Source organism: Haliaeetus albicilla, chromosome 3 (assembly GCF_947461875.1).
Source record: "Haliaeetus albicilla chromosome 3, bHalAlb1.1, whole genome shotgun sequence".
In the NCBI taxonomy this organism is placed as follows: Eukaryota; Metazoa; Chordata; class Aves; order Accipitriformes; family Accipitridae; genus Haliaeetus; species Haliaeetus albicilla.
This window is the reverse complement of record NC_091485.1, coordinates 51,828,219-51,855,900: the sequence shown is the minus strand read 5'-3', so window position 1 is coordinate 51,855,900 and position 27,682 is coordinate 51,828,219. Positions and strand designations below refer to the sequence as shown.

Genomic DNA, 27,682 nt, shown 5'->3' with positions numbered 1-27,682 from the left:
ACGTCAGGAAAGATGTTTTCACTGTGAGGGTGACCAAGCACTGGCACAGGTTGTCCAGGGAGGTTGTGGAGTCTCCATCCCTGGAAACATTCGAAAGCTGCCTGGACGTGTTCCTGAGAAACCGGCTCTTGGTGGCCCTGCTTGAGCAGCAGGTTAGAGCAGATGACCTCCAGAGATCCTGCCAGCCTCAGCCACCCTGTGACTTCACACAGGAGGCAGACAGGCACCGTTTTCCTTCCCCTCCCAATTTACACGAGTACAGCAAGACCAAAAGAACAGCTCACAGATTTTTCTACAGCCAAGGAGTCAGGTCAGTCCTGGCCTCACGTCAATGGTCTGACAGCCCACAGGACAGAGGAGCAGAAGCGGGGACCTTGCATGACCCTGTTGGTCCCTTGCTACTGCAGGCAACCATGTCATGTACATTCTGTAGATCAACAAGCTCCCTTTTAACTCTTCTTAGGTTGCCACCACATGCTGTAATGAATAGCATCAGCCACAAAACCGTCAGGGGCAGAAGCTGGCCTCGGGCACGAGTCACCTGTACGCCAGGCACCGACGATGGCACAAGCAGGAGGACAACTACATGCACCTCTGACGCTCTTCTGACACAACCGAAACAGCCTCTTAACACAGGTACCGCCAAAGAGTGCTGGATCCAAGACAGAAACTGCAGATAAAGCTTCTTAGGCAGCAGCTTCAGTGCCAGGTATTCATTGCTGAGCCCCACCTACCCGACCAAAGCCAGGCGACACGCACAAGACGTGCTGATGCTTGCTGCGATGAGCAGATTGCAGTCTCTGTACTCGCTCGACTAACGAACGGCAAGCTTCACCTGAACCCGTCTGTACCCTGGGGCGATCCTCCCCACACCCCCTCACCAGCTCTGAGCTACCCGGCCGCCTCAGGTGGGGTTTGCAGGGGCACAGCTGGGCAGCAAAAGAGCTCCCAGCATTTTTGAATAGCTGCTGTAGAGCAGCCAAGCACACTGGGCACCCTGTTCCAGGGCAGGCAGGCACAGGGCATTTCAGACGAGGCATGGTTCCTTCCCCATGTGTGGTTTTGGGACAGTGTGGCAGGAAGTTACGTGTCTCCAGATCTACAGCAAAGGAGCCTCTGACGTCTGCAGCCGCTAAGGATCACACATGGCACTTTTCAGTATTAATTTGTACATGCTGACAGCAACAGCAGTAACTGTTTTTCCTTCCCAAATTGTTCCTGTCCCTTGGAACAACGGGTGACAGGAACCCTGGTAGCATTGTACTCATCCGCTGCTCAAGACGTGCTGTCGTCACCTGTAAGCCTGAAGCCACCAGCTTCCACTACACAGCACATGGGGGCTGCCTTGTTTTAGGCATGAGCACAACTGCACTGTGCTCGTTTGAATCTTGTCAAGTATTTCCTGCAACAAGTAAAATGTGTTTATTTACAAAAAGAAGAGTTTTTCTTGGACTTACCATATTTAGCTTCCATTAAGGGAGGTAACAAACCCTTTTCATTACGTGCACTACAAACAGTAGGAAGCAAGCACCCCAACAGAGGGTAACTATCCTCTGCTTCCAGGGATCTCATATGAGAGGAGCTATATCCATCACTAAAAGCCAGAAGAGAAACATATTCAAAATGGGCTTTTTCAAGTGTTCCTCCTCTCATAGGCTACTGTTTCAGTGCTCTTGTTTAAAAACCAGCTTGGTCCTTCCAACCTTTAAGACTCCTCTATTCAAAATGCCAGGTTATATATAATAAAGGTCAGGTCAGATGCACACAATGAGTAATACTGTTACAGACCTATTACAGACTGTCTTTCTTTTTCTTATTTTCTTCTTCTTTTTTTTTTTTTTTAATAGTAACTTCAGCTTCAGAAGAAAAGCCACAGAGCAGGCTACAGGCCCTCTAAGGCCCAGTCTCACTGAAGCTGGTTGCCTTTCCTTCTGCACCTGGCAGTAAGCTCCACACCACTTTGCATGCTCTCAATAGACTGAGAGACCAGGTCTTTCCTTCCAATGTTAATTTACTAGTGTGTTCGTTTTCTCAGTGTAGCAATCAGTTCTGTTGTCTTCCTTATTCCTGGCACACATGTATACATCCCACAACCCATGGTAACACCACGACAGTGCTCACATCATCCTTGTCAGACAGGAGAGGCAGCCTCAGCCCTTAGTTATTCATCTTATCCTCCAGGGTAATACCCTGATAAAGCAAGTATGAAGCAAGCCAGGTGGGGAAGGAAGGAAATTACCTATATATTTATATAGAGAGAAGCAGGTGTCCTGGCTCATTTTGGAGCTGTCATTCTGGAGACAGCAGAAACCTGGACTGGGGCAAACAGGTACCAGAAGGAACCAACTGCTATTTCAAGCAGACCAAGCAGGTCCCCTTCCTTTGCTGCTAGACAGCGTTCTCAGAGACTGCTGATGTTATGCAAACCCATTACAAGCTCACAGGTTAGAAGTGCTCAACAGCAGCACCAGGTTCTATAAAAAGCAGCCAGCAAAACCCTAACTCTTACTACAACAATTAAATTTGCATACAGGCAACAGCTTTTGGAGAGAAAACTCTAAATAGTAAGTCTAGCCAGAAGCTAAAATGAATTGCTAGCAAGCCACTCACACCCGTAATAGAGCTGACCACATCTACTTTTCATCTGCAAAAAAGACTACCTAGGAAAGGTCAACAGATGCTCTTGAAGATCTTGAAATCTTGAAGATTTAAGCCCTTGAATACATTAGCGTTATGCCTCAGAACATCTGAATAAAATGAGCTCTTGCTCTCTTGCCTGAACACTACTTAGGCTGGGGGTATCATCTTGTGTAAAAGGATTTCTAAAGAAGGTTTCTTTTAGATATGTTCTTACCATTTAACTGTGTAAATGGTAACTCTGTGTAACTGAGAATGACCCTGAACAGGGAGGGTGGAATAAGGTCTATTTGCATCCCCTTAGGTTCTGCTGTGGCTGTTATTTGGTAGTTTTTTATGCTTGCAGAACTTAACCCGAGACAAAGTTTCTTAAAATACTAGATACAAGTAACTGCAAGTTTCATAAATGTAAAACTTCATCCCAATGGAAAGATTATTCCACTTAGGCAGGCTAAACAAAGTTAGATGCACCAAGTGACCCTGAAATATCTCATGCTCCTTCACAGATTATTTCACTGTCAATTCAATCAATTTACATTGTTAGTTTTTATCCTAAGTATGTCCAAGTGCAGCTGAAGCATTCTGATTTTTACCCTGAGCACAGGTTGTGCTTCACAGACAACTAGGAAGTAATTTAGAAAGCAATGAATTTCTACTCTGAAGACTGAGGTTCAGATTTCTTATTCCTGATTGAGCTTAAGAATATTTTCAGATACTTGCAGTACAGTAGAGCTGTCTATCACTGTAGAGCAGACCCATCGCTGCTGTGCTGCACTCCCCAGCAGCTCCAAACTCGATCACAGCAAGGGAACAGAGCAGAGATTCTTCGCAGCGGAGACTGCCGGCTACCCGATGAGTCACGGGAGCCAGCGCTGGCAAGGGATCGGCTGCAGGCACAAACAAGCAGCTCAGATTTCATCAAATGAAAGGCAGTAAACAGCCAAGACACTTTCTAATATTTACTACAATAATTTGCTACTGGGGGTGAGGGGTGGGGGAGCAGAATCGGTACTCTGACTCTTTTCCAGCTGTATCTGCTAACAGAACTAGGCATTCTTCTACCAGTTCAGGGAAATTACAGGAAAATACAAAAATCACAATAATACGATCCATAATCTGCTTCCACTTAAACATTAACTAGCAACTATGATAACCACTGTTTCATTCGCATTAAGAGATTAGCTAAAGCGTATCCCCCAGGGGGAAATCCCCACGTAAATACAAGGTTTCTGCATGTCATTTTCATAATCTGCCTGTTAGCGAAGAGACCTTAAAAACCCCACTGCAAACTCAATGCTAATTAATCCACTCGCCCACTTTGTTAAACTTTAAAGTGAGTAACAGCGCTTCACCCTCACAGATTACTTCTTAGGTACAGGAAGTTCAGCTGCATCAAACCTGAAAGGAAAACAGTCTATATTATCTTAAAATAACAATGGCAGTTTAGGTGCAGAGGCTAAAATTAGTAGGCTTCAATTAAAACCTTCAGAAGAGACTTTTCCCTTTCCTGTAATATTTCCAGCAAACGAACTATGAAGTACTGGCAAAGCGTGTGCAAAATGTGAACTCAGCTAAAGCAAATAAGTACTTATTTCTCCAATATAGCATCTTCTACAAAGCAGAAGCTGACTGCAGAGCCTTGCAAGAGACACTGCAGGCACTGCTGCTGCTTTCATTTCATTGGATTTGGAAAGCTTATCAAAAAAGAGCAGGTTAAGTCTACCACAAACAAAAAAAGTACATAAAATACATAGAGACTGACCATATTTAATCACTATTTTAAGATCTTAAGAGTGTAGAAGCACTGGGAAAGTACTAAGTTACTCTCCAGTTTGCTACCATGAGAAGTCTCATCCCCAGTGGTGGTTTGACGGGGCCGGGAGCAGAGACCTGCAGCACTGGGGCTGGGCCGCCCAGCACCCCACCGCACATGAAGGGTCCTCCAGCCTCTTCCAGTGGCTTAACTGCCACTGGTCCAACAAAATCTGAACTTTGCAACACTCTTGGTCATCCTTGTTTTAAACGGTTACCCAAATGCATAAGTGGCTTCTTAATCCGTAACTCCATTTATTTCCAATTTAGTCTTAGATCTCCTCCTGTCTGCTTATACTCCCAGTTTATTAATCCCTCCTGACAGTGAATAAACTTGCTGCTAAAATACTTGTCAAGATAAAAAGAGCTGTCCTATTTTCTGTCACCCTTGAAGGCCCGCAGTTAAATAAAATTAAACACATAGGCTTGAAGCTACACCATATATTTGTAAATAAAATAATTTGACAGAACAAGATTACAAAGTACAAAATGAGCCCTTTCACGAATTTTTTAAGTACAAGAGAAGTTGATGCTAAGTCCATTTTGTAAAGTTTTAAACAAATACCACTGAGGGATAGGAGTATTACCATGAAACACTTTTTTTTTTTTTAATGCTTTCTCAAAAAGCTTGGACCATATACATCAATTTCAGATGAAAAATCCCACACACACACACATTGGTTTGGTTACAGCTTCAGGGATCAGTGCAGCACAGTGCAAGTTTCATTCACAGATAAAAAGACATTTGAAGTAGGTACAAGAACATTCTGCAAAATATAGGATATGATCTAACTCTTGGCAACCCTCTTTCCACCCCCTAAAAAGTGCTGAAAAGTAAGCACAACATATAGAAACCCGGGGAAAAGTACACAAGGGGATGGACTCTTTAACAAGACAAGTTAATATTTGACAGCTTAAGAAAGAAGAAAATTGCATCAGGAAGAAAATGATCGTTAGTCATTAGAAGGTATGTACAAGGGAGGTTTGTACTTTGATTCTGTAGAAAAACTGAATCTGACAAGTCTCCATTCCTGAAATACAGAGTAAGAGAGGTACAAAAAGTAAGCACTGAAAGTGCCTTCTCAGAATAGCCTGTTTTCCCCTGCTGCAGGTCACTATTCCCTCATCTTTCAAGGAATAAGTACATGTAACTACTTATTTCAGCTAGTCTTTGAGTATATACAATCATTTATTGCTTATCTGGCAATTTTACAGAATCCTCCTGGTCCCTAGTCTCCATCAGAAAGCATTTTCCCCTTTTTATGTTTATTTCAAAGTAGATCAAATACTCTTCAGTGCTTTTAGAAAAACCCTTATTTTTAGAAATTGCCCAAGCTAAAAATATTAACGCAATTTTCACCTGAAGCAATGTATTGCAGACTATTAATGGAGAGTGCATCTTTAGCTACCAGAAATCTCACGGAGGGCTACAGCTTTGAAGTGCTCTGCTAATTTTTATAAAAAAGTTACAACTGACATTTACAGCATACAGAATGGGAGACTAGTGCAATATGCAGCATTGATTGTTTATTCAATAAATATTTAACCCAATTATGGCCAACCAAGGCAAACAGTGCAGAAAGTGTCACTTAGAGATACAAAAGTTCAGCATTTTTTTGTTTCAAGTCAGTTGCTACTATATTGACACAACTATTTCAAAGAGATTTTTCTGCTTCAAAATTGATGCTATCATTATAAAAATATAGAAACATAGTATTTGGGCGTTTAACATGTCTTTGCAAGTCTAAATTTTATGTTTATATGGGAACATGACATTTCTGTATTTAAGAGTTTATTAAAAATGAATACTATGGTAGAGACATTTTCTGCACTGATGATTTCATTATAGTTCTTAAATATATCTTTCTTGGTCCTGGGTATACATTTAGAATGAAATAACTTGCATCTCACATTTATCCTGAGGTCAGCTGTGTAAAAAGGAAAGCCAATTTTATAAGTATACTTGCAGGCTTTTTGTTCAAAACATAAGGTTCTTTTTAAACAAGCCAATAAAACTCCTGGGGGGGGAGGGGGGCGGGGAACAAACACCAACCCGCTCACCAACGTTTTAGGAAAGAATTTAGTGTAATTTTGGGGAATTATTTCCAAATATATATAGGCTATCACTCCAAATGCTGTATCACCCAACCAAAATTTCAGTATGCATTTGCCAAATTTGAAACTTAGAAACTGTTCTGAAAAGAATACGTATAAATCCCCATGAAGAGTCACCCTAAGCTTCTCATCTCAAGATCCTGACCCGCAATGCAAGTCCTGCAAGGAGAACCCCGCTGAAGCCTGGGAATCTGCAGAGTCTTCAGGTCTGCCTGCACAGGTGAGGACGTGTGATTCAGGTCTCCATCACCCACCGCAGGATGCGGTTATGACCTTGTCAAAGCTCCACTTTGAACACAGCAGTTATTTTCAATAGCACCAACAATCTCTCAGATACCAGCATCAGGCAAATACAGATGACACAGAATAGGTTTGTTTCTTCCTGAATCAGCACAATTGGTACAAGGCACTGCTTGGCATAGGAAGTCATAAATAAGAGCAAAACAAGACAATTTCCAAGTTTTGTGACATTTAAGTTTGTAAGTTATGTCACTTTTCAACTTACTATATACCATGGTTAGAAAAACAACATGGTCTAAGGGATTAACCAAAACATCACTGTTCTCTGCATGCTTAGAGTTTTCTTCCCCATATTCGAAAAAAACCCATATAACATATCATTATGAAGCATTAGGAAGTATGAGTTGTTAAATTAAGAAAGTACATTTTACTCTCCAACCTTCCACAAAAAGTCTAACCTAGACACAACTCAAGTACAAGAAGTTGGAAAATATTCTGATAACATTTGCAACAGTCTATATCCCTGCAGAGGAGTGGAAAAACTATTGTCTAGAGAATTCATAGATTGAGGCACATCGCAATTGAAGATATTCAGGCATATTTTATGGCTAGAACAGGATTTTTCTGAGGAACCTCACTACAGACTTCCCCATAAGCAGCTCCATATGGTTTGAAACACAAATTGCAACACACGGAAAAAACATTTGGTCCTTAATCACTACTGTCTTCATCATCATCATCATCAGATACATCATTTAAAGATGATTTAGGTGACTGGCTGTAGGAGTCTGACCTAGTGGACTGACAAGCAGACATCTCCCCAGTAGAAAGAAGATCATAGCAGAAGTCGCAAATTCGCACAGGCTTGGAAGACTGGCTCGGGAGAAGAAACCTCTTTTCAGAGCAAGGCCCGCACACAACAAAGCCACACTTGCGACAGTGGTGACGACGGTTGACGGGTGTAAATTTTGCTTTCTGACAGCGCATGCACACAGTGGCTTCCGAGTCTGGTACCCAGACAGCTGCATGTTCATTGCTAGGAGTCTTCCCACTTTTGGAAAGCAGATCAGAAACACACTTATTTATGTGGTTCATCCACTCAGACTTCTCTGTAGCAGTGGCAGCATAAACTGCAAAAGACTTTGTTGGTGTCTTGATAAGCCACCCGTTCCGTAAGTCTCCCTCATCCTGGATGGAATCAATAGTGACGTTTTCCAGCGGGATTATATGCTGTTTATTGTATTTCTTCTTCTGGATGACAATGTTACCGTAAACAAGAATGTCATTGAACAGGAAGAACTGCCTCGCTTTGGGCTTCTTCCTACACAGTTTTGTTAGTACTCCCTCTCCGATCAGAACACGACCAGGAATAGTCAGAGGTTGACCAGCTGCTCCAAAGCAGTTTTCCACTATACTTATTCTTCTAGTATTTGCCTCGCTGTTTGCCAAGCGATCGACCATCTTTCACAAGTATCCTAAAATTAGAAAAAAAAAAGTTTGTTGTTAGAACAGGACTGATTCAACAGCAGCCTTCCCCAAGGATGGTACCAACCCCGCGTTTCTTAAAATACCTAACAGAACCTGCTGTCTCAGAGGCACAGACTTGGGCTAGATTTAAATAAGTATTAACACCTAAGAATTTTTAGCAACCAATTAGTCTTTTTTTCGAAAGCAAAAATGTTCCATCCAGCTGACAGCTATCTTTATCACATAGACAGCACCTACAGCACTGCTCTTGAGAGCCTCTGGCAACAGACTAGGAGGCTTCCTCTCTAGTAAGGTTACTGCATCCTGGTTTAATGTTCATATTTCTCCGTATATCCTTCTGCATCTAGTCTCCGGATGGTAAAAGAAAGTATCATCCATCATTCCAAATTCTAATACTGACAGAAACATCAACTTAACTGAGCAGCTTGGAGACTCGTGTTTGTGTTAACACGACGAACAAAAATGATATAATTGATGTTCACATAGGAAACCATAACACCCAAGCTCAGTATTGCTCTTTTCTCAGTATGCAAACCTTAAATGATACGCCAAACCCATGAATCTACCTATTAGAAACATTTGGTACAGGCCACAGCTTGTACCCACCACCACCTGCTTTCATGGCAAACTCTTGAGCCAGGAGCAGGGAGTGAGTCATGGCTGGTGACCCATCACCTGCTTGCTGCTGCCTTCTTTTTGCAGGGGCCCCACAGACCCTCTCTCCTTGCCTGCTCAAACCACATCTGCATCCATCATGATCAGGCGATGTACACAGGCAGACCAGCACAGAGGACAAGCCACACAGCTTGCAACTGCTCCTGAGAAAGACTGAGTGTCCTGCACCAGCTGAAAGTTTGGGCAAGAAGGCTTCATATTTCAGGAAGTGCTGATGAGCTAAAGAGTACATACGTTCCAATTTCAGATCAAAACCACCCCTCGTCCTTCCCCAAGTAGCAAATAAGATTTTTCTCTTGTAAGGGTAAGATTCCTAAGGCATCCAACAGGGAACTGAAAATAAGAAGTAACTATAGCGATTCATACCTCGGCAAACCACTCTTTAGCCTATCTTTTACCCTAGAGCTTCCTGAGCAGAAGTCAGGCAAAGGAAACTCCTGCCAGTCTGATCCAGATCTGCTCCCCCAAAGCTCCTCCCGAATACAGCCATGAATCTGAACCATATGCTTGACGGAGCAGAGACAGCTGGCAGAGCGGAGTACTAAGGACAGACCTGTCCCTCAGCACGCAGAAGACGGCTCTCCTGTGCCTTCCTTTCCAACTACCACAGGGCTGATGCTCATGACACCCTTTGGTGCAACCACTGCTTTGAACAGGCCTGAAGGAGAGCAGAGCAGCAAATACTCCAGTGCCTGCTACCCGCGCTTCCCAACATGATCCCAGTTTGGGAAGTCCTCTATGTTCACCTATGTTTTCTTTTAGATCTACGCTGCCTGCCATCAATACAGCATCAGCCTATAACCGAGATGAAACTGGGCTGAAACAAGGCTCAGACTCGATGCTGCTCAGACTCGATGCTGCTCAGACTCGATGCTGCTCAGACTCGATGCTGCTCAGACTCTCTTGCTCTGCCATAACCTGATCCAGTCAATCTTCTTCCTGTGAATCAAAGCTCAGCTACTTCCTTACAAAATAGGGATGAAACTTCTTGACAGGAATTTGGTGGCAGAGAAACCTCTCATCAGGCCTCATCTAAATAAGTATGTTACCTGTGATTATACAAATCCACATGCCCAACGTTAAGTGTGATTAAAAAATAGCTGCTTTGAGAGTTTAATTACTTCCACACTAAAATAGTTTGACAATTGGTGTTGCTCAGATATAACTAAACTGACCTTTTTTTTAAGTTCTGCAGATGCCATCCTCTTGTACCAAAGTCTGACACTGAAGACAGAAGAATCTATTAAAGATATTACTCAGCACTAGTTCTGAATTTTCTTTACGTGCCTTGCAGCATTAGTTACAATATGTGAGTACTTTGTTAACCAGTTCTACGGTTAGTGGAATTACAAAGCCACCAAATCTGAAATTATTTTGATCTGCAGGAGGTCAAGACAATACACAAACTGCCTTATAAAAAGTGTTCAAGAGATTTAATTGTGCTGCATCAAGGCACACTAGCAAGTACATCTATGCTATTTCCACCAGGTATCAGTCAAAGAAAAAAAGGCCAGCCTTCTCCATTACCCTGTCCAGTGGCTCCCCATTTGATTAGTTAGAAAGTATTTTCTTAACAGTAAGCTTAAGTCATCTTTGTGGAAAAACAGAAATTTCTTTTTGTTCTTCAATCAGAATAATCATCACTACCTTCTTTATTAAGCTTTCTGAGGACTGAAATGCTTGTCACTTATCTCTAGAGAGAAGACTGGGAGTCCAAGTGGAAGGAAAAAAAACAACCAACAAAACCCCCCCTGTTATTTCCATCTCCTTCACCAGCCCTACTTTCTGAACCGTTACTCTTGTCATGGTTCTCGAAGCTTTGTCCATCATTCCCTTTAATCATGCCCACAAGTGGACACTACTAAATCCCTAAATCCTTCTGCAACACTAAACTTAGCTGATATGGTTCTGCTTTGTTTCCTTCTGTGATGATACCAATTTATGCCATCTGCCCCCCTCCCTGCTCCCTTGTGCCATTACAAAAGCTACACAGTGAATTAGATCAGGGCTGATCAAGTTGAGAACAAACAGGAGAGTTTTAGGGCTCAGGTTGGCAGGATAGCTGCAGTGGAGGGAGACAATGCAGGGATGGCAAGGGAGGTGCTTAGTGCCCTGCCAAGAAAGTACATTGGCTTAAACTGATCAATAAACAGAAGCATTGTTTTTTTTTTTCTCCCAGAGAACAGCAGAAAACTCAAATTACATCAGTACAATTCTTTTTTTTTAATGCTATGACTATACAGACATATGCAAAATATACCTTTCAGTAGACACCTTAGCTTTTTCAAGCATTCCAAGCACCAATACTAACTTAGGCACATGGGGACAAAATACCCACCCTTTACATGTTTTATTCAGCATTAAGAACTAGCCACTTTTTTTTTTTCTTTAAATATACACATTGCAGCTACCTACTACCACTGGCACTTGGGAGTGAGTTTTTCAGGTAAGTGATTGGCTTCACTTCTACTATAGCCTTGTCTAACTCAGAAGTACCACTCCACAGAAATGTTGTTGGCTTGTCCCAGCTATTATCTCTCTATCTACCAAGGAGAAAGTACTAAGGAGGGAATGCAAAAGATAAACTAGGAATGTTTTTATGTGTATTTGTTGTAGTCCTAGGCTCAGAAATCAAATTCAGGTGCCTGACTGCCAAAGCCCAGGATTTGGAATGAGGGTTAATTAACTGCCAAATAACCACTCCCATTTAACAACATACTAGCAATAAACAGCCTTTGCAAGTGCCAAAGCGGAACCAACAACCACTTTGGACTTAGAAAGCAAGGAGTCAGTCACAGGGTCAGTCTAAAGTTATTTAGTAATCCCATGTTCCCTGTGAAGTGGGGAGGGAAATCAGTCAGCAAAGTGCAAAGGGGACAGACCAGAAGAATACACTTTTCTACAGGCACAAATCAATGTGCACTACTTCTAAACTTACATTTTTATATGAATTACCTGCAAATTACAGCAAATTAAATGCTTCTGCTAGTCCACAAGGGGGACCCTCCCCCCCCCCCAAAAAAAAACAACCACCCAAAACAACCCCACAATCATACTGATGAGTTTCAGTGAAGCAAGCTTTTGGTGTGAAGTTAGAGCAACCTGTAGGAAGCACTCACTGCTCCACAACTCCCAACTCAGCACTCCCTGCACTCCCTGCCAATAAACAGCAAACTCGGTTCAAGGTCATCACGAAAGCTTTCAAAATACAAGTCACTGGGAGAAGAAAACAGGGGGAGAAAAGGCTAAAGGTTTTAATTAACTATTCTCTAGGACGACCTAAGAAAACAACTCTAACCGGGATTGTTTAATCATCATCATGGCTTGAAACCAAGACACATGACTCCAGAACTTGTGCTGAAGACTGTACTTTCAGCTTGTTGTGAAAAATAATCACTTACTGGACTTAAAGCAAGAATCTGGGGCAAGTTAAGGACTATTAAGAAAGAAAAGATAATCACATCTTTTCTAGATATAAACTTTTGTCTAGAACACTCAACAAATTCTCACCTACCAGCCTCAGTTAAGGTAGTAAAAGTCACAGACTGCTGATGGGTTATTCCACCTTTCCAGGGCATGAATTGTATCCTCCCACACTAATAGATTAGACTTTTTAAAATAAGCACTCTGACATTCTTCTCATATGTTTTTAAGAGAACTAAAAATTAAAAATCCATCTGAAATCCTACACATGATAACACTCATTCACCTTCACTAGCCTCTTCTGAGAAAGGAAGTTAAGTTCAGATATGGATAAAGAGAAACTACCTGGAAACTATCAGGATTACATATAATAATTAAATGTGGGAAAAACAGATCAGGAATACAAAAGAGAAGCCATCCCTAAGTCACAAGAGCTAAAGTTAGGAGAAGAGGTGCACCCCTTCTTCTCACAACCACACAGACCAAGCAGATGTTAAATTAAAATATTGTCTGGACACAAAGGAACTTTTAACCCTAAGATGTCACAGTCCAAAAGCTATGCAATGTCATCAATTACCAGTCTTTTAAAATTACAACAATCTTTTCTTAAAGCTTATTCAGATATATTATAAAGATAACAGATCATACCCTGGAACTGGGTGGCAATATCCTCCTCTCTACCAGCTAAAACTTTCTTCTGAAGTTTCTACTGTTGGCCACTATAAGAAGCAGATACTGCATTACCATCCTCAAGATGCAGGATCTCAAGACCTGATCAAACAAAGCAATGTGAGTGATGGCAAATTGCTGAAAACATGCCCCAGATCTTCCCCAAAGCAAGTGAGGAATAAAGCAGCACCATGGGCTTCAAAATGACAGGCTAGACAGCTCCACTTAAGGGGAGAGTGAGAGCATCTTATATGTAGTCTCGGTTTATGGAGTCTATGAAATCAGAAACCTCAAACCTATTGTTCAGACTTTTATCACGTTTGACTCCAGTTTCACACTTTTTGCAAATAAACTCCCGAAAGTCCCCACACCCTTATGCAAGGAGGACTCCATTTGTCTATAAGGACCATCAGACTACAATCACGTCAGATTCATTTTCTGCATCCAGACTGCAGTGTAGTACTAGCTGCTGGTCAAAACATCACAAAAATAAATACATCATCTTGTAAGAAAAAGCTACACTATGAGCAGGGTTTAGCAGCCTTTCTGAATAAATAAATCTCAACTCTCAAAATGCTGCAGTACCTTCAGTTTGTCCTCCTTCTCACACAGATGCCCCTAGTAAGCCAATTTCATGATGAAGATGCTGGGCAAAGGCTTTCATCTCTGAAGCGTAATATGCTATTTAAAGGTGACAAAATACTTCATGACACAGAAAGCCCCAACTCTTCTACCATATGCGGAACTGTCTTTGACACTCAGTTAATTTTACTTTTACTCACAAGAAGCTTTACAGAAATAAAAATTCTGTTATCAAGATATCAAGATCTTCTTGCTCCCTTATTTTACTCCAGTTTTACGTTTGTATCCTGTTGATGAGAACAGTTATCTTCAAAGTAAGCAAACTCAGATGTTACTGAAACCTTTGAAGAACTAACAAGTTACCCACTTACCTAAACACAACCCATGTTGAGGAAGTCACATATCTACTACAGTTATTAACATTCCAGACTACTACAGCAGGAAAATAATTCTGTTAGGGTTGCTGTGCATTGACAAGTCACTTACCACATAAATGTTTCTTTCTGCCACTGTATCCTGGTGACCAAACTGATGATCTCCTATTTTAAATAAGACTTGTAGAAGCATTGAGTCCTGGGAGAATGTTTATTTTCTGTGCTAGCTCTGCTCTTGATAGAGGCCAGACTAAACTGCACAGAAGAATAGCTGTAGTTGAAGACAGACAGAAGGAGTCAACTAAAAAGAAAGCAACCCTGACTGATATAGCTACACCTAATTCAACACTGCAGGAAAAGTCGTCTACTACTACATTAGCACTGTAGCAGCTGGCATGATCACCACAGAGTAGAACCACAGATAACACAAAGGTGCTGGAGGAGAAAAATGAGATGAAAAAAGCTATTATGGCATAGTGATGCAGACTGCATACAGCTCAGCACAGAAACAGTTCCTCACCCCAGTTCAGTGCATATTACCATCACAACCAGCACTCCCTTTAGACTGCAGGACAGGCACAAAAGGTATGCAGGAGAGGGACACAACCTGAATTCCCAACTTTCTTTGGCAATACAGCAGAACCAGCAGTGCTCCATTACCTTCTCGCCTGCGCAAGAACAAGTCTTGTCTAGTACACAGTCCCTGCTAACAAGCATTAATTAATAAGCATCTAATTTTTAGCATTATTTTTCTTCAACAATCCTTCAAGTGAGGAAAATGCTACTGGCCTTGCCATAATTGCCAGTTAATCTATCATCACCTTTACAATTAGCAATTAGATTGTTAACAATTACATTTAACACATTGCATTAATACAAACCAGGCAGTCTAGATTTCTCAGAGCCAGGGTATCAGGATGCGGGCAGCACATCCATTACTATGTACATTCACAGTTAAGGTGACAGCTTTAAAGAAAAAAAGAAAAAAGTGTATTTAAGCTGCTGGAAAAAGTACAAGAGCTCAAAACTAACCACAGAGGCCCATCCAGTCCTAAAGCAGCAGCAGATCCTGGATGTTTCCAAGCCAGATTCAGTAACACAAGTCTGATGAAAAAATGTCACCAACCACAGTATCTCATCACACCATTAGAATGGATGAAATGAGATCTAGATATTGTTGCAGTGAAGCAAATATAGAGGATAGAAAAGTCTCAGTTTCTGAGGAATACAAAAGGAATAGAATAAAGAAAGAAAAGGTAGAAACAGCAGATCGAAATGAAAGTACATTATATCTTTCCACCCAATAAACTTCTAAATAATTATCCAGTTGTCATACAGAGCCCTTGTTCTCACACCTACATTTGCACATACAGACATCAGCAGCAGCTGTGTGTCCACCACATACACTCAGACCCATTTTCCTTCCTACCTAAGGGTAACATGTATGTTTCATAAAAGTTTCTGTTTAGAGTCACTTAATAAAAGGCAAAAGTTAAAGGTTTTATCATGCCTGACTCCACAACTCAAAGGGTCTGAATAAAATAGAGATTTCAAATAGAACTGAATCTTGGTTTATTATACTTTATCACCAAAGTTAAACATACAGAAGATCAGTAAAACTTTTACAAGACAGAAACAAGTAAACTGTAAACCTAAGACAGACAAGGACTATCTGCAGACCGGGTATCTAAAGTGCATCAAATGACTGACTGGTTTGTAAGAGGACTCATCTTTTGGATTTACAGAGGAAAATATCACACTCTCCTTAAAAAGAGTTCATCAGAATCAGTCATTTAGCACATAGTTATGTATTATTTCTTTTTAGTAATAGGTCTCAAATAACACCAGACTCATTCAGCTTTCCTCTTGCACTTTGCCTATGCAAGAAAGACAGGCTAATATGACTTACAGTTGAATAAACACAAACAATAGAACCCTCACACATCCCTCTAATTTAAAGCTCTATCTGAAATGGTAATATCACTACTTTTTGTGGACAAACTTCCAGCTATGAAGGCATCTCAGTACTGTACTCTAATCTCTATTAATGTTAGATGTATTGCTCTTAAAAGCAACACTTGACTTTTTGCATCACTGCCAAGTAAAACACAGTGTAAATTTCTGAAGTGCAACCTGTTTAAGGAAACTTATCAATGTCTAATGCTTTGAAAATAGTTTTAGTATGGAAAATTGCTGAACTAAACACATGCACAGCAGATATTCTAAGTTTCTGATACAGGTGAGAAGAGAAATTAACATAAATTTCAAATCTTACTTTGGCCTCACTGGTTCCACCTCCTACACAGCCTCCTTCAATACATACAGAGAAGGATGATACCATCGCTTGTCCTGAATGTTTCACTGTCATCTTTGTTAGCAAAATTAAGCTTTCTATGCACTTAGATCTGATTAGCTGTAATCAGAATTCAAGCATTCATGCACAAGTCAGCACTACCTGTCAAGGTAATAACAAGAGCTGGATTAAAGATGATACAAAAATACAAGCAAGAGGTATTTAATTAAAATTTATTTCTATCATTCAGTATGTAGAATAAAATGTTGAGGAAAATGAAGTTTTAAGTATCCATTAACCCATTTATGAATTCATTAATATTTCATTCTATATCTTACAGTTACTCAAATGTATCTGCACAGTAAACTGGGGGGGGGGGGTAATATTAATTATGTATTTCCATTATTCGCCAGTTGCTTTTTTATGAAACAGTGAAGAGACCAAAGTGACCATAAAGTTAACTGAAATTAAAAGAAATTTCATCCCCAAAAATATTATGCTGAGAGGAGATACGAGTATGACAAACGCTTTCTAAAAGTCTTTATCACTGCTAAAAGCTGACATGACAGTAACAACTAAATGCCTGTACTGTGCTGGAGCTAGCTGTCCTGGATGGTGTTTAAGACATAAGACAACAGCTGTCACTTGAAGAGAAATACGGCCTTCTAACAAGCAGTTCTCTAACAATTCTCTTCACAGAAGTATTCCCAAAACTGTTGTATTTAACAAACTGTCTTGCTATCGCTACTGTAACCAGCTGGTAAGGATGCAGAGGATAACCCTGATGATATCTGAAAGATACAAGTATCAAGAACGACAAAAAGCTACATCACAAGACTGCAAAGAAATAAGAAGGACCAAGAGATTAAAGAAACTGTATCAATGTAGAGATGAGAGCAGGAAAGGAGGCAATAAGATCCCTCTGAACTTCTTCAACACAGTCTTTATCCAGAATCACTTTTGACTAATCTGGTTAATGGCTGCAGCATTCAGAAAGGTACCAGTAGTGGGACAGAAACTTTGACTTGATTTACAGACCCCCCCAAAAATTACCTTTTCCTTAAGGCAATGTATGCTGTTGCCTCTCTGCACCATTTTTCACACCCTTATTAATTATTGGCATTTAATAAAGTCAAAAAAGAAGCAAGATAAAATAACCAGAAAAGGATGGTGGCAATACTAAGGCTGCTTTGGATTACTCTAAGCAAGCAAAGATGCTTGTGACATTTTCATCCAAACGCTATAGAGAAAACACAGTGTAAGCATCAATCAATACTACACTGGCAGGAAAGCAGAACAGACGATACTGTGGACATCTCCCAAGTCTCATTTCTATAATTTTCAGTATAATGTTTTTTACATTAATGTGATTTTTTAAATTATTTTTTTCTTCCCCACTGTGAAGACATGGCTTCCTGCATTGTGCAAGCCTGTGGAGCAATGGCTGCAGTGTGGAGAAATGCATATGAGCTAACTCACTCTCTTACTGGTATATCCAGTACGAATCAGCAGTCTTAACCTTTCATTTGTCTCAACCTGTTGGGTAATGTTCTGGCATCAGCCACAGACTCACAGAAACCACGCTGGAAATATGTTAACAGCAACCACGTTACTTCATACTGTGCAACCTGTGAATACTCTGCCTGCCAATATTTTAGAAATCTTTAGATTATTTCTCAGTCCAGCATTCGGTCATGTCCAAATACATCATGAAAGCAAATCCATGCATTTGTCTAGTCAGATGTCATCATAAACCTATAATTACTGTAATAATCCAGACAGATCTGTTTGGGGGTTTTTTTTTTAAGCTTCTGCAAATGACTGTCACAAGTCTAGTCCCACTAAAACTCTTCTTGAAGGTACAACGTAGAAATGCCTATTTTAACTGCCTAACATCTTACAGTTTAGTAATTCTTTCAATACCTTACAGTTAATTTTAGTATACTCTAATTTCCAACTTACAAGGAAGGATTGCCATTTCACTTTAATTGACCAGTAGTGTAAGAATTGCTCACAGAATGTAAATGATTCTAAGTGAAGAACAACAGCAAAACAAACTTTATTATCAGACCTGCATGGCAAATGCATTACTCTTCAAATTTGCAATTGCCATTATCCAACTGAGCTAGGAACGCCTAGAAAAGCCATTTCCATTTTGGGGACAGAGATCATTTCTAGGTAGATCTTTCAAGATGCATGACCTTATATTCCCCAATACACTCAGAAGCTAGCTTGGGTACAGGAACCTATTTTTAGCAAAACACTATCTGTTTTGCCAAGCAGCATATGTATTAGCACAGCAAGAGCAGAGCAATGCTGTTTTGTTACCCAGGCTACTCCGCTGAACAGTTAGAACACTGCCTGAGCTGCTGTATGCAGGCAAAACCACCCAAGTTCTGCACATTAGCTTCTCACGAGGTTTGGTATTTAACACAATAAACCTCAGCTGGAGAGAGAACACCAATTTAACCTGCTTGTAAACAGAAAGACTAGCTCCCACGTCCCAAATGAGTTGTAATGCTAAATAATCATAGAGGAAATCTGAGGAAAATAAAGGCATGCGGAAGCGGGCTGCCCCACCAGACGAGTTCAGCCAGTTTGCAGCCCGCCCTGCACGAAGGGCAAGAGGAACCACCTTGGCCATAATGCCACGTGCCATAATGCCAGCACCCCTGCTCCAAGCAAGAAACATGTGGCACCCATTAAAGAGGCACAGAAATCCAGCATTGCTGAGTTCCAAAGCTGTTCCCACTGCCTTCTCCCACTTGGCAGTAACAGAAAATATGAAAGATGGAAACCCAAGCAGTACTAAACAGTTCATACCACAGGGAAGTGTTCAGGAGAGCCTCAATCCACTCCTAGACCAACTGGAAGTGGTTGTATTTCCCTTCTGTCCCCAACTTCACTGGAAAAAGTCCCTGAATGCCTCTTAGGGAAGACAAGACCTCACTGCAGAAGCCCAGGTGCAACATCCGTTTTAAGAGATCCAGCTTTTTAATGAAATCAGCTGCTTATTACCACTGTCAGGGTTCTATTTATAATAAACCATGGTAGCTGATATTGTTTTTGTCTCCTGGCATGGTACAGACAGAGCTGCTGCTGGGAAGAAATATGCAATTCTCCATCCCCCACCTGGTAGTCAAGCATTGCAGTAGAGAGCAACTTCCTAAATTCATTTCATCTCTGTGTCCTTACCCATCTTTCAACGAGCTGAGAGCTCCCCAAGCACTGACACAGGCTTACATGGCTCTGAACAGCACTTGTGAAACACAGTACTGCCAGCCGAACTGCTGCTATTTCGATGAGAAAATTCTTAATGCCTTTCAAGATGTGAAAGGGGACGTAGTCAGCACATGTATGTGGATACCAGGTAATAGCTAGAATTAAAGGAATTTTTTTTTTTTAAAAAAAAGGAAAGAAAAAAGAAGCAACCGCCACAGCCACACAACCTTGCAAGCTTGAGTTCTGCAAACAGAGGTGAACAGGCAGGCCTGACCCACCATGAACAGTGTTTCCAATTTGACATCAAACTCATCTGTCAAAGCACAGAAAGCAAGATCCAGGCAGCTATGGGCATATCAAATACTTGCAGCTGTCAGCGTACTGAAATGGGTATAAGTAAAAAGGCTGAGTTTTTGTATGGTTATATATATATATATATATAAAAAAGATATAAAACCAAACTATATATTTATAAACTATATAACACACAGGTGCCCTTTTAAATTAATCAACAAACAATTAACTGAAAAAAGCCCGATATTGAGATCAAATCTTTGCTGTCATGGGAAAATACCCTAGTGTTTCAACTTTCCATTTGCATGTATTTAGGAGCACTAGCAATGGTTAGCTTAGCCTCTGGTGCTAGAGAACTGCATCTTTCATCTTAACCAAAGCACTGGGAACACACACCAGAATAGTTTCAAAACCAGCTTCCACATATCTTGAGCCCAAAAAAGTTCAAGTTCCTTCTGAAGTTCTCTGCAGATTTGAGTAGCTAAAAGCCATCAGAAGAACAGCAGGCAACAGATCAACACCTTAGAAATGTACCAGAAGAGTCAAGGGCAAAGGACAGGAGCCTGGGATCCTGCTCTGGCTCGACAAGCTCCAGCAAACACAAACCCCCTGTGCTGGGCCAGTGCCTAAAGGATCACTCGTCCAGGCTGTGATACCAAACACTGGAATACGTTTTTTGTGTTTACAATTTAATGTTTCCCTGCTCCAATTGTTTAGCTGTCTGAAGAGTCTCTCTCAGCAAATGTTATTTTCTAGTTTGGCAGCAGTGACTTACCCCTCCCTTCCAGGCTGCCTGGACAGGCGCCGGGTGTGCCCTTCCCATCTGATACGCTGCCTGCGAAGGAACGGCCTAAACGACGACAGCCCTCTTCGGCACTCATCTGGGTATCTGGGCTAGCAAATAACTTGACATATACAAATACTACCACGCTTAACGTTAAATGGACATTGGGTCAGGGACATGAAAAATCAATGAAAAGGATCTGACTAATTTCAGAGCAAGCCAGATCCTGCCTTTAAGTGTTGCCAACCCAGCACAATGAAGAGAATCCACAGCATCAACATACCTTTTCAATCTTGAAATAGACTTATTTAAATTCTTTCAGGGAGGGCACACAGCATCATTAGCATAGAAAAAAACAGATCCAGATACAGCTGTTCCAGAAGAAGGGTTGCCAAATCCATCTTGCAACCAGTTCTCCAAAATCAGATTGTTGTGTGGTTCATTGTTGTTACAGATTTAGAGCACACACAGAGGCAACTTGCTAACAGCCAGCTAGACTGTCTCTCAGTCCATGTGAAAAAGAGGATTTGGTCTTCAGTGACTGAAATAAATAGTATTTGCCAGCATGCTTCTTGCAGCATCTTTAACTTACAAGTGGAGAACATTTACAGAAGGATTTCCGATGTGTATCTCTTATACGCAAGTATACACTAAAAATAGCACCTCCTAGATTTCAGAGCACCTGCATGGTTTAGCTCTTGAGAGCTACCAGAAGAGCTACATGTTCAAATGAGCTTCCTCCAGTTAACAGAATTTTATTTTCCCTTTCTTCATGAATGCACACCTACGACACACCTGACTGTTGACTGGCTTATGTCTTTTTACTATGCACAGGTACTTAAAACTGCCAGTGTTTAAAAAAAAAAAGTTTTCTGTTTTAAGTTTTCTTTAGTTTACTTTTATTACCATTATGAGAGAAGTTACTGAATTTTACTAACAGTCTAACAAGGACTAGACTATAGGTAATTGATTATAGCATGACCAAGCTATAGAGTTATCGAGTAGTCAAAGCCAGGCAAGAGCCATTAACTTCCTACAAATAACTGCAACGCAAAAGGACTTTTGCTTTTAGCTAGCCGTGTTTTGAAATGGAGCAAAGTTTTCCCATGCAGTCTCACAATTTACAAGCACAGCAGCACCACCACATCATCACCATTTCATTTTTATTATATCAATATTATTTTCATATGCATGTCCTTTAAATTCAGATATCCTATTATAGGAAAAGAAGCTGCACAATAGAGAGGTTTCTTTTACCAGCTCAGTAATTCCAAGCATTTCCACAAAACTAAACAAGACACAAGACACATAAAACAACACTCAACCTCCTTCTTTGACAAGGTGCAATCACCTCAACTTTCTGCTGCTCTTGACCTAAAGTTACTTAAATCTCCACTTTAGGGAGCAACCCTAATACTATATTATACTGTAGAAATACTTTCAGTAGGTCAGGCAGCTGGCCACTACCTAACAGGGTCAGACAAAGCACCGCTGCAGCACATTTTCAATATTACAGTAGGAAAACCAGAATATTTAGACATACTTAGTTCCTTAAAATGCTTAACTCCTTTTAAAAAAAAAAAAAAAAAAGCCAAACAAATTCTACCACTAGTTCACCACCAAGAACAGACTAAGGGCACAGCTGGCTGCAGGGAATCTTTTTCCTACCATTTGAACCTCCTGAAAGAAGTTGCTCAAATTGGTACCAAAAAAATGGCTCAAGCCCCATGCACACAGCAGGGCTGTCATCAGGCTGCAAACCACCAGCCCAGCAGAAGCCAGGGGCTTGGAATCAAACCACATGTGATTTTCGGTAAGCTGGACAACACTGAAGTGCTGCAATCATGGACCTGTCACTGTCGCTCCCCAGCAATATTTAAAATGTATTTATCTAGCAATACTTAAAATACATAAGCCAAGCACTGAATTGCTCTTTCTTGAGCAAGGGACATAAGCCCTTTTTTATATAAAATGCTGCTACCTGGTGACATATGGGTGGACAGTGGCGGTCTAGAAAACCATCATCTGACAGCTATCAACAAAAGCTGAAAGGAAAGCTTTAACAATGATACTGTAAATAGAATTTGTCAGTCTTCAATGTAACCAGCTTTTTCAGCCATAACCTGTGTGTTAAAAGGGCAGTTCACTTGCCTCCATGCTGCCAACCTAGATCACAATTGGGGGGGGGTGTGGGGGTGTGAAATCACTGTCACACACAGCTTTCAGAACAGAAGTACACTGAAAATCAGTCTCAGAAGTTTTACATTACCAAATACTGACAGCTAAGGCAGGAGAAATTTAAAGCAGAAGCGGGGGGGGGGGAAGTCATTTCCTGAAAGAACCCCGTAATCACAGCAGCTTACTGTAGGTGGCCTTCCTGGGAAATGCACTTACTGGCCTTTTTCCCTTTTATTGCTTGTCAAATGTGCTTGATGCATTTAAAGTTATATGGAAAGCACTTGGAGTACAGACATCAGAGCACTCAGCACAACCCAGTCCTCAGAGTGCAATAAACAGCGTCCAGAATACCGCAGGGGCTCGTGGTCCACGTGATTCTCATCCAACAGGCCATTTTCCTTTGCTCTTAGGCCCTTATTGCTGCAGCAAAGACAACACAATCTAGATGAAACTTTGAAAACTGCACAGAGGTTTGCACTGAAGTTAACCTGCACAGCTCACTGTTCCAAGAAAGATGCTATCTGACAACCTGAACAGCAGCATGTACAGTACACTCTTTAATATTAATTTACATTAACAAATTATGTGTACACTTTAGAAATGTAAATGTCAAAGAACGTGCTGTAACTCTTCCTTTTGCAGAAGGCATATTAAGTACTTAAAAGCAGAACAGTTACCTCTAGATGATACGTTTGAGGTAAAAGAGATATCTAGTGAAAGTTAAAGCTGCCGATAGAAAGATCAGATACATCACTATCTAGCAACACCCCTGTATCTGTTAGAATCAGTACAACTTCTCAAGAGATTGCATTTCAACACAGTAACTAGTTGCTTGCATGTCATCTTACTACATTCAGGAATGGGGGGCGGGGGGGGAAGGAGGAGTGGCATAGAGAGAACATTCCTGTATTTGAAATCCTTAACTTTCAACTGTTTTTCTTCTTTTACGCTTATACAAAATGCCAAAATCCTACTATATTACATAAACAATATGCTTAATACTGTTTTATTGTAAAATGTAACGATGCAAAGAGGAAAAAAAAAAAAGCAAGCCACTATCTTCCAAATAATTTTAAAATCCTTATATTAATTACAATCACTAATAGACTGAAAAAAAAAAACCAACCCAAACCCAAAACAAACCACCATCATTACATCCAAGGCAGCAGCACTCTTACCTATTTATGCAACTTTAAAAAAACAAAGTAAATGTATGAGTGCATTTTTGACTATGTAGTATTAAAGCAGCAGGCTGAAAAACATGAAGTACTCTTCTGTTCAATAACACTTCTGCACAATAGTATTTATTTTCATAAAAGGAGAACCTTTGTCCTACAACTCTCAACCAAGCCACTTCTCATGTGAGCAGACTCATTCATTTCAACAGGACTACTCAGGTGGCTCAGAGTTTGCCCGACGCTACTTGCTAACACAGTTGTCATCACACCTTATATCTTATGACAATGCTAAAATAATCTTTAGTATGGTAAACATGTTCTAACACACCTATCTACAAAGTAACTTTTCACACCCTCAACTGTAAAAACAAGTCCTCCGCTAAATCATGAACACCAAAGTTATTCTACAACAGCAAACTCTGCATTTGCTGCATAGGGAGAAAGTTTTAAATACACGATTCTATTTCAAAGGCCTATTTTTGCACCTTATGTATTCTCTTTCAGAACAATTCCCAGATTATCACACTTCCATCAAATCACTGAATTAATCATTGAAACTGGCAAAATATACATATACAAGCATCATCTATAATTTTTTTTTTAATTACATAAATTAAATGGAAAAGTAAGCTTGAATATTAACAGAGCTTGGACTAAGTCACAAGTATACCTTTAGAACTTGAAGCAGTACAGAGTAAGGTTTAATTTCTCGATACAAAAACCAAGAAGTTAACTAACTTTCTTACCTACCAACATCCAAGAAACGTATCCATTGTTAATGCTGGGGTTTTCTTATTTGACATCACCCGCTAATAAATGGCCTTTAAGAACAAAAACTTGCATGCTATTTGTTTGCTTGACCACCACTTGCAACATTTTAGCTAACAGACCCATTCTCAGAAAATTACATCTGCAAGTATTAAAAACTTCAACTCTCCGTCATCTTCGTGCCATGCTTTGACCCCAAGCTTTCACTTTTAACACCTCTAGCCCTCTTTGGTGAAGACAAGTCACCAAAAATGCTGCAAGTGTAATGAAACCAGTGTTTGTACCCTGCCTTTACTGCCCTCACTTGGCTCTTAGCGGGGTAAATGAGATGTGCCAAGCTCCATCATATCACCCCCCACGTGAATCTGCAGTTCCATCTCTACTGCCCTGAAACCTTCCCACATCCACTCACCACAATGGTGAAACCTAAAAGTCACCATGCCATTTGAATATAACAACCATTTTACCGGTGATAATTTTTGTAAGCTAAAGGGCTTCAGGATGTTACAGGTAGATTTTCTGTTAGTCCAGGGATGTATGTAATACTAGAGTAAAGTCTCAGCCCATAACTTGAGGGAAACAGAACGCAGCTCTTGCTAAAGAATGATTTCATCACTGCATCTAATGAAAACTTGCTTCTAAATGAAAAGACGCTACTCTGTCTCTAGAGGATACAGCAGAGGAAGCTCTGATCCAGCTTCTCCAGCTCCAAATTTCTAACCACTGGTTTTCATTTAGCATTTAAGGGACTTCCTCTATGTGGGTTTCTATACAGAGCAAAACTCATAGACACTCCAAAAGGCACATGGATCATTTGCATTCAGAAGTAAGAATTTGGGTCTCAGGCTCACGACGCTTCACTTTCACTGCTGTTTTCAACATAAGCAGCATGGCAGTAAAACACCTGGGAAAATGTTATTTAGCAAACTGAGCTGATATACATGACATTTAACTACACAGAGATTCTTATTTCTGACTTAATTAGTCAACGGTATTTAGATTATATAGGTTAAAAGCAAGAATATTGCCTACTGAGCTAAAGAACCGATTCCTTTCCTCATGTTAATGACTGCATACAAAGCAAAACATCTGTAGGATCTCAGCACTGATTACACTGCCACCTTTAAATACCTCCCTCCTTTCAGATAGCCATTCCTAAAATAATTCAATACACAAGTTTTAGAACTGGGAAGCTGAGCTCTCTTTATTTCAGAAGAGAAAAAGGAATTAGCCATTTCAGTTCTCAAACTGATTCCAGTGTTGTGGGTTTGATTTTAGACTCGCTTTGCCTACTGTATTAACCTCATCTGAACTTAAGCTGTTAGGCACATTGCAGCCTCAAATGCAGCGTTTGTCAAATAAGCATCAACCCCTACAGTAACCACTCAGCACACCAGACAGCTGGGGTTAGGACTCAGTGATGCTTCTGGAACCACTCTCATCAATTCAACCTTTAAAAGGCAGGCAAAGGAGTCCGTGATCTCTGGTTAAGGATATACCAAGTCGTTTTGGTTATCAACAACTATGGCACTGACGATCCACATCAAAACTTGAGCTACAGCTGTTTCTCTTCGCAGGGACAAAGACGATGCCAAGATGCTCTGCTCGGCAGACTCACTCATCACTTTCCTGCTGTGATGAGCAGTTTTGCCATTTATGAATACGGGTGTCTTATGCACATAGTATTTCAAATGAGGCGAGAGGAAAAACATGTGGCTGTCTTTTCCCGAGCCGCTTTCAGACAACAGCTTATGTGCCACATATATCTTAAGCAGACCGGTCACGCTCCTCTCCAAAATAAGCGTGTTTCACACAAAAAAAAAAAAAAAAAAAAAAATAGCACCTCATGCTCGCAGCCGCACCGCTCGGGGTTCCTCTGCTTTGGTGGGGTTTTTTGTTTGTTTTTTTTAACCACAGCATCAAGCCTTTTCAGGCGACTCGCTCGGAGAACGACGAGGAGTTTAAGACGGCGGGCGAAGGCGACGGCGGGCGAAGGCTCGGGCGGAGGGCTGCCCCGGCGGAGGGCTGCCCCGCGGGGCCCCCCGGGGAAGGAAGCGCCCTCCGCCCCGTCCCGTCCCGTCCCGCCGCCCCAAGGCGAGCGGCCGCCGCCGCCGCCCGGGCCTCGGCGCCAGTCACGAGTCGGGGACTTTCAGGCACTTATGTAACGCCGCGGGGCCGCTGCCGCTGTTCGTGCCCCCCCCCCCCGCCGAAGGCGAGCTGGTTTCCGAGGCTCCGCAACTCCCTCAGCGTCCCCGGCGGGACAAGCCCGCCCGCGCCCGCCGCCCCTCGCCTCCCCAGGTCCTTCCCGCCCCGCCGCCTCCCTCCCGGCGGGAAGCGGCGCTGCGCCCCGCGGACGGCCGGGAGCGCCTCGGCCCCGCGGCGGGACGGCCCCGCACGGTCGGCCGCCAGCGGAGCCCGGCGCCGCCTACCCGCCGGGCGAGCTCCTTCCCCGCCAGGCAGCCCCCGGCTCCCAACATGGCCGCGGAAAAGCGGCCGGAGCCCCGGCGGCGAAGAGGCTCCGCGAGGAAAAGTTTCCCTCACCCTCCGCCGACCGGCCCCGGCGGCCGAACCCCCGCCGCACCGGGTACGCGGCCGGGCCCGCGCTGCTCACCCGGCGCGCTCCAGCTCCGGCTCCCGCCCCAGCGCCCGGCCGCCGCCAGCCCCGCCGCCCTCTCCCCGCACCGCCGCGGTCATACACCCCGCCGCCGCCGGGGGACGGGCTCCGGGACACCGCCCGCGCGGGGCGGGGCCGCCGCCATCTTGGGAGGAGCCGGGCGGCGGGAAGGGCTGAGGCGGCGCCGGCGGCGGGCGGCTGCACCGCGGGGCTGGCCGCGCCGCGGGGAGCCGCCCTGCGTGGGGAGAGCCGGAGCGGGCCCGGCGCCTCTCAACCCGCGAGTGGCACCTGGTGGAAGAGGGATTCGCAGGACGCGAGAGCGTTACCTCCGTGTTT

At 42.1% G+C, this 27,682-nt stretch overlaps 1 protein-coding gene across 5 annotated transcripts; it reads right to left on the bottom strand.

Annotated features, from left to right (window-relative positions):
* Positions 1 to 4,875: 4,875 nt before the first annotated feature.
* On the bottom strand, positions 4,876 to 27,441 carry PLEKHF2 (pleckstrin homology and FYVE domain containing 2). Of its 5 annotated transcripts, none has more exons than XM_069779715.1 (2): positions 27,344 to 27,441; positions 4,876 to 8,279 (listed from the first exon to the last, which is right to left on the bottom strand). In XM_069779715.1, exon 2 carries the CDS (start codon positions 8,263 to 8,265, stop codon positions 7,516 to 7,518), a length of 750 nt encoding a protein of 249 aa, XP_069635816.1. In that variant the 5' UTR covers positions 8,266 to 8,279; positions 27,344 to 27,441; the 3' UTR covers positions 4,876 to 7,515. The 5 variants fall into 5 exon arrangements, with proteins under 5 accessions (XP_069635816.1, XP_069635817.1, XP_069635820.1 ...); XM_069779716.1 differs by having other exon boundaries at positions 27,274 to 27,370; XM_069779719.1 differs by lacking the exon at positions 27,344 to 27,441 and adding an exon at positions 26,576 to 26,707.
* Positions 27,442 to 27,682: the final 241 nt, after the last annotated feature.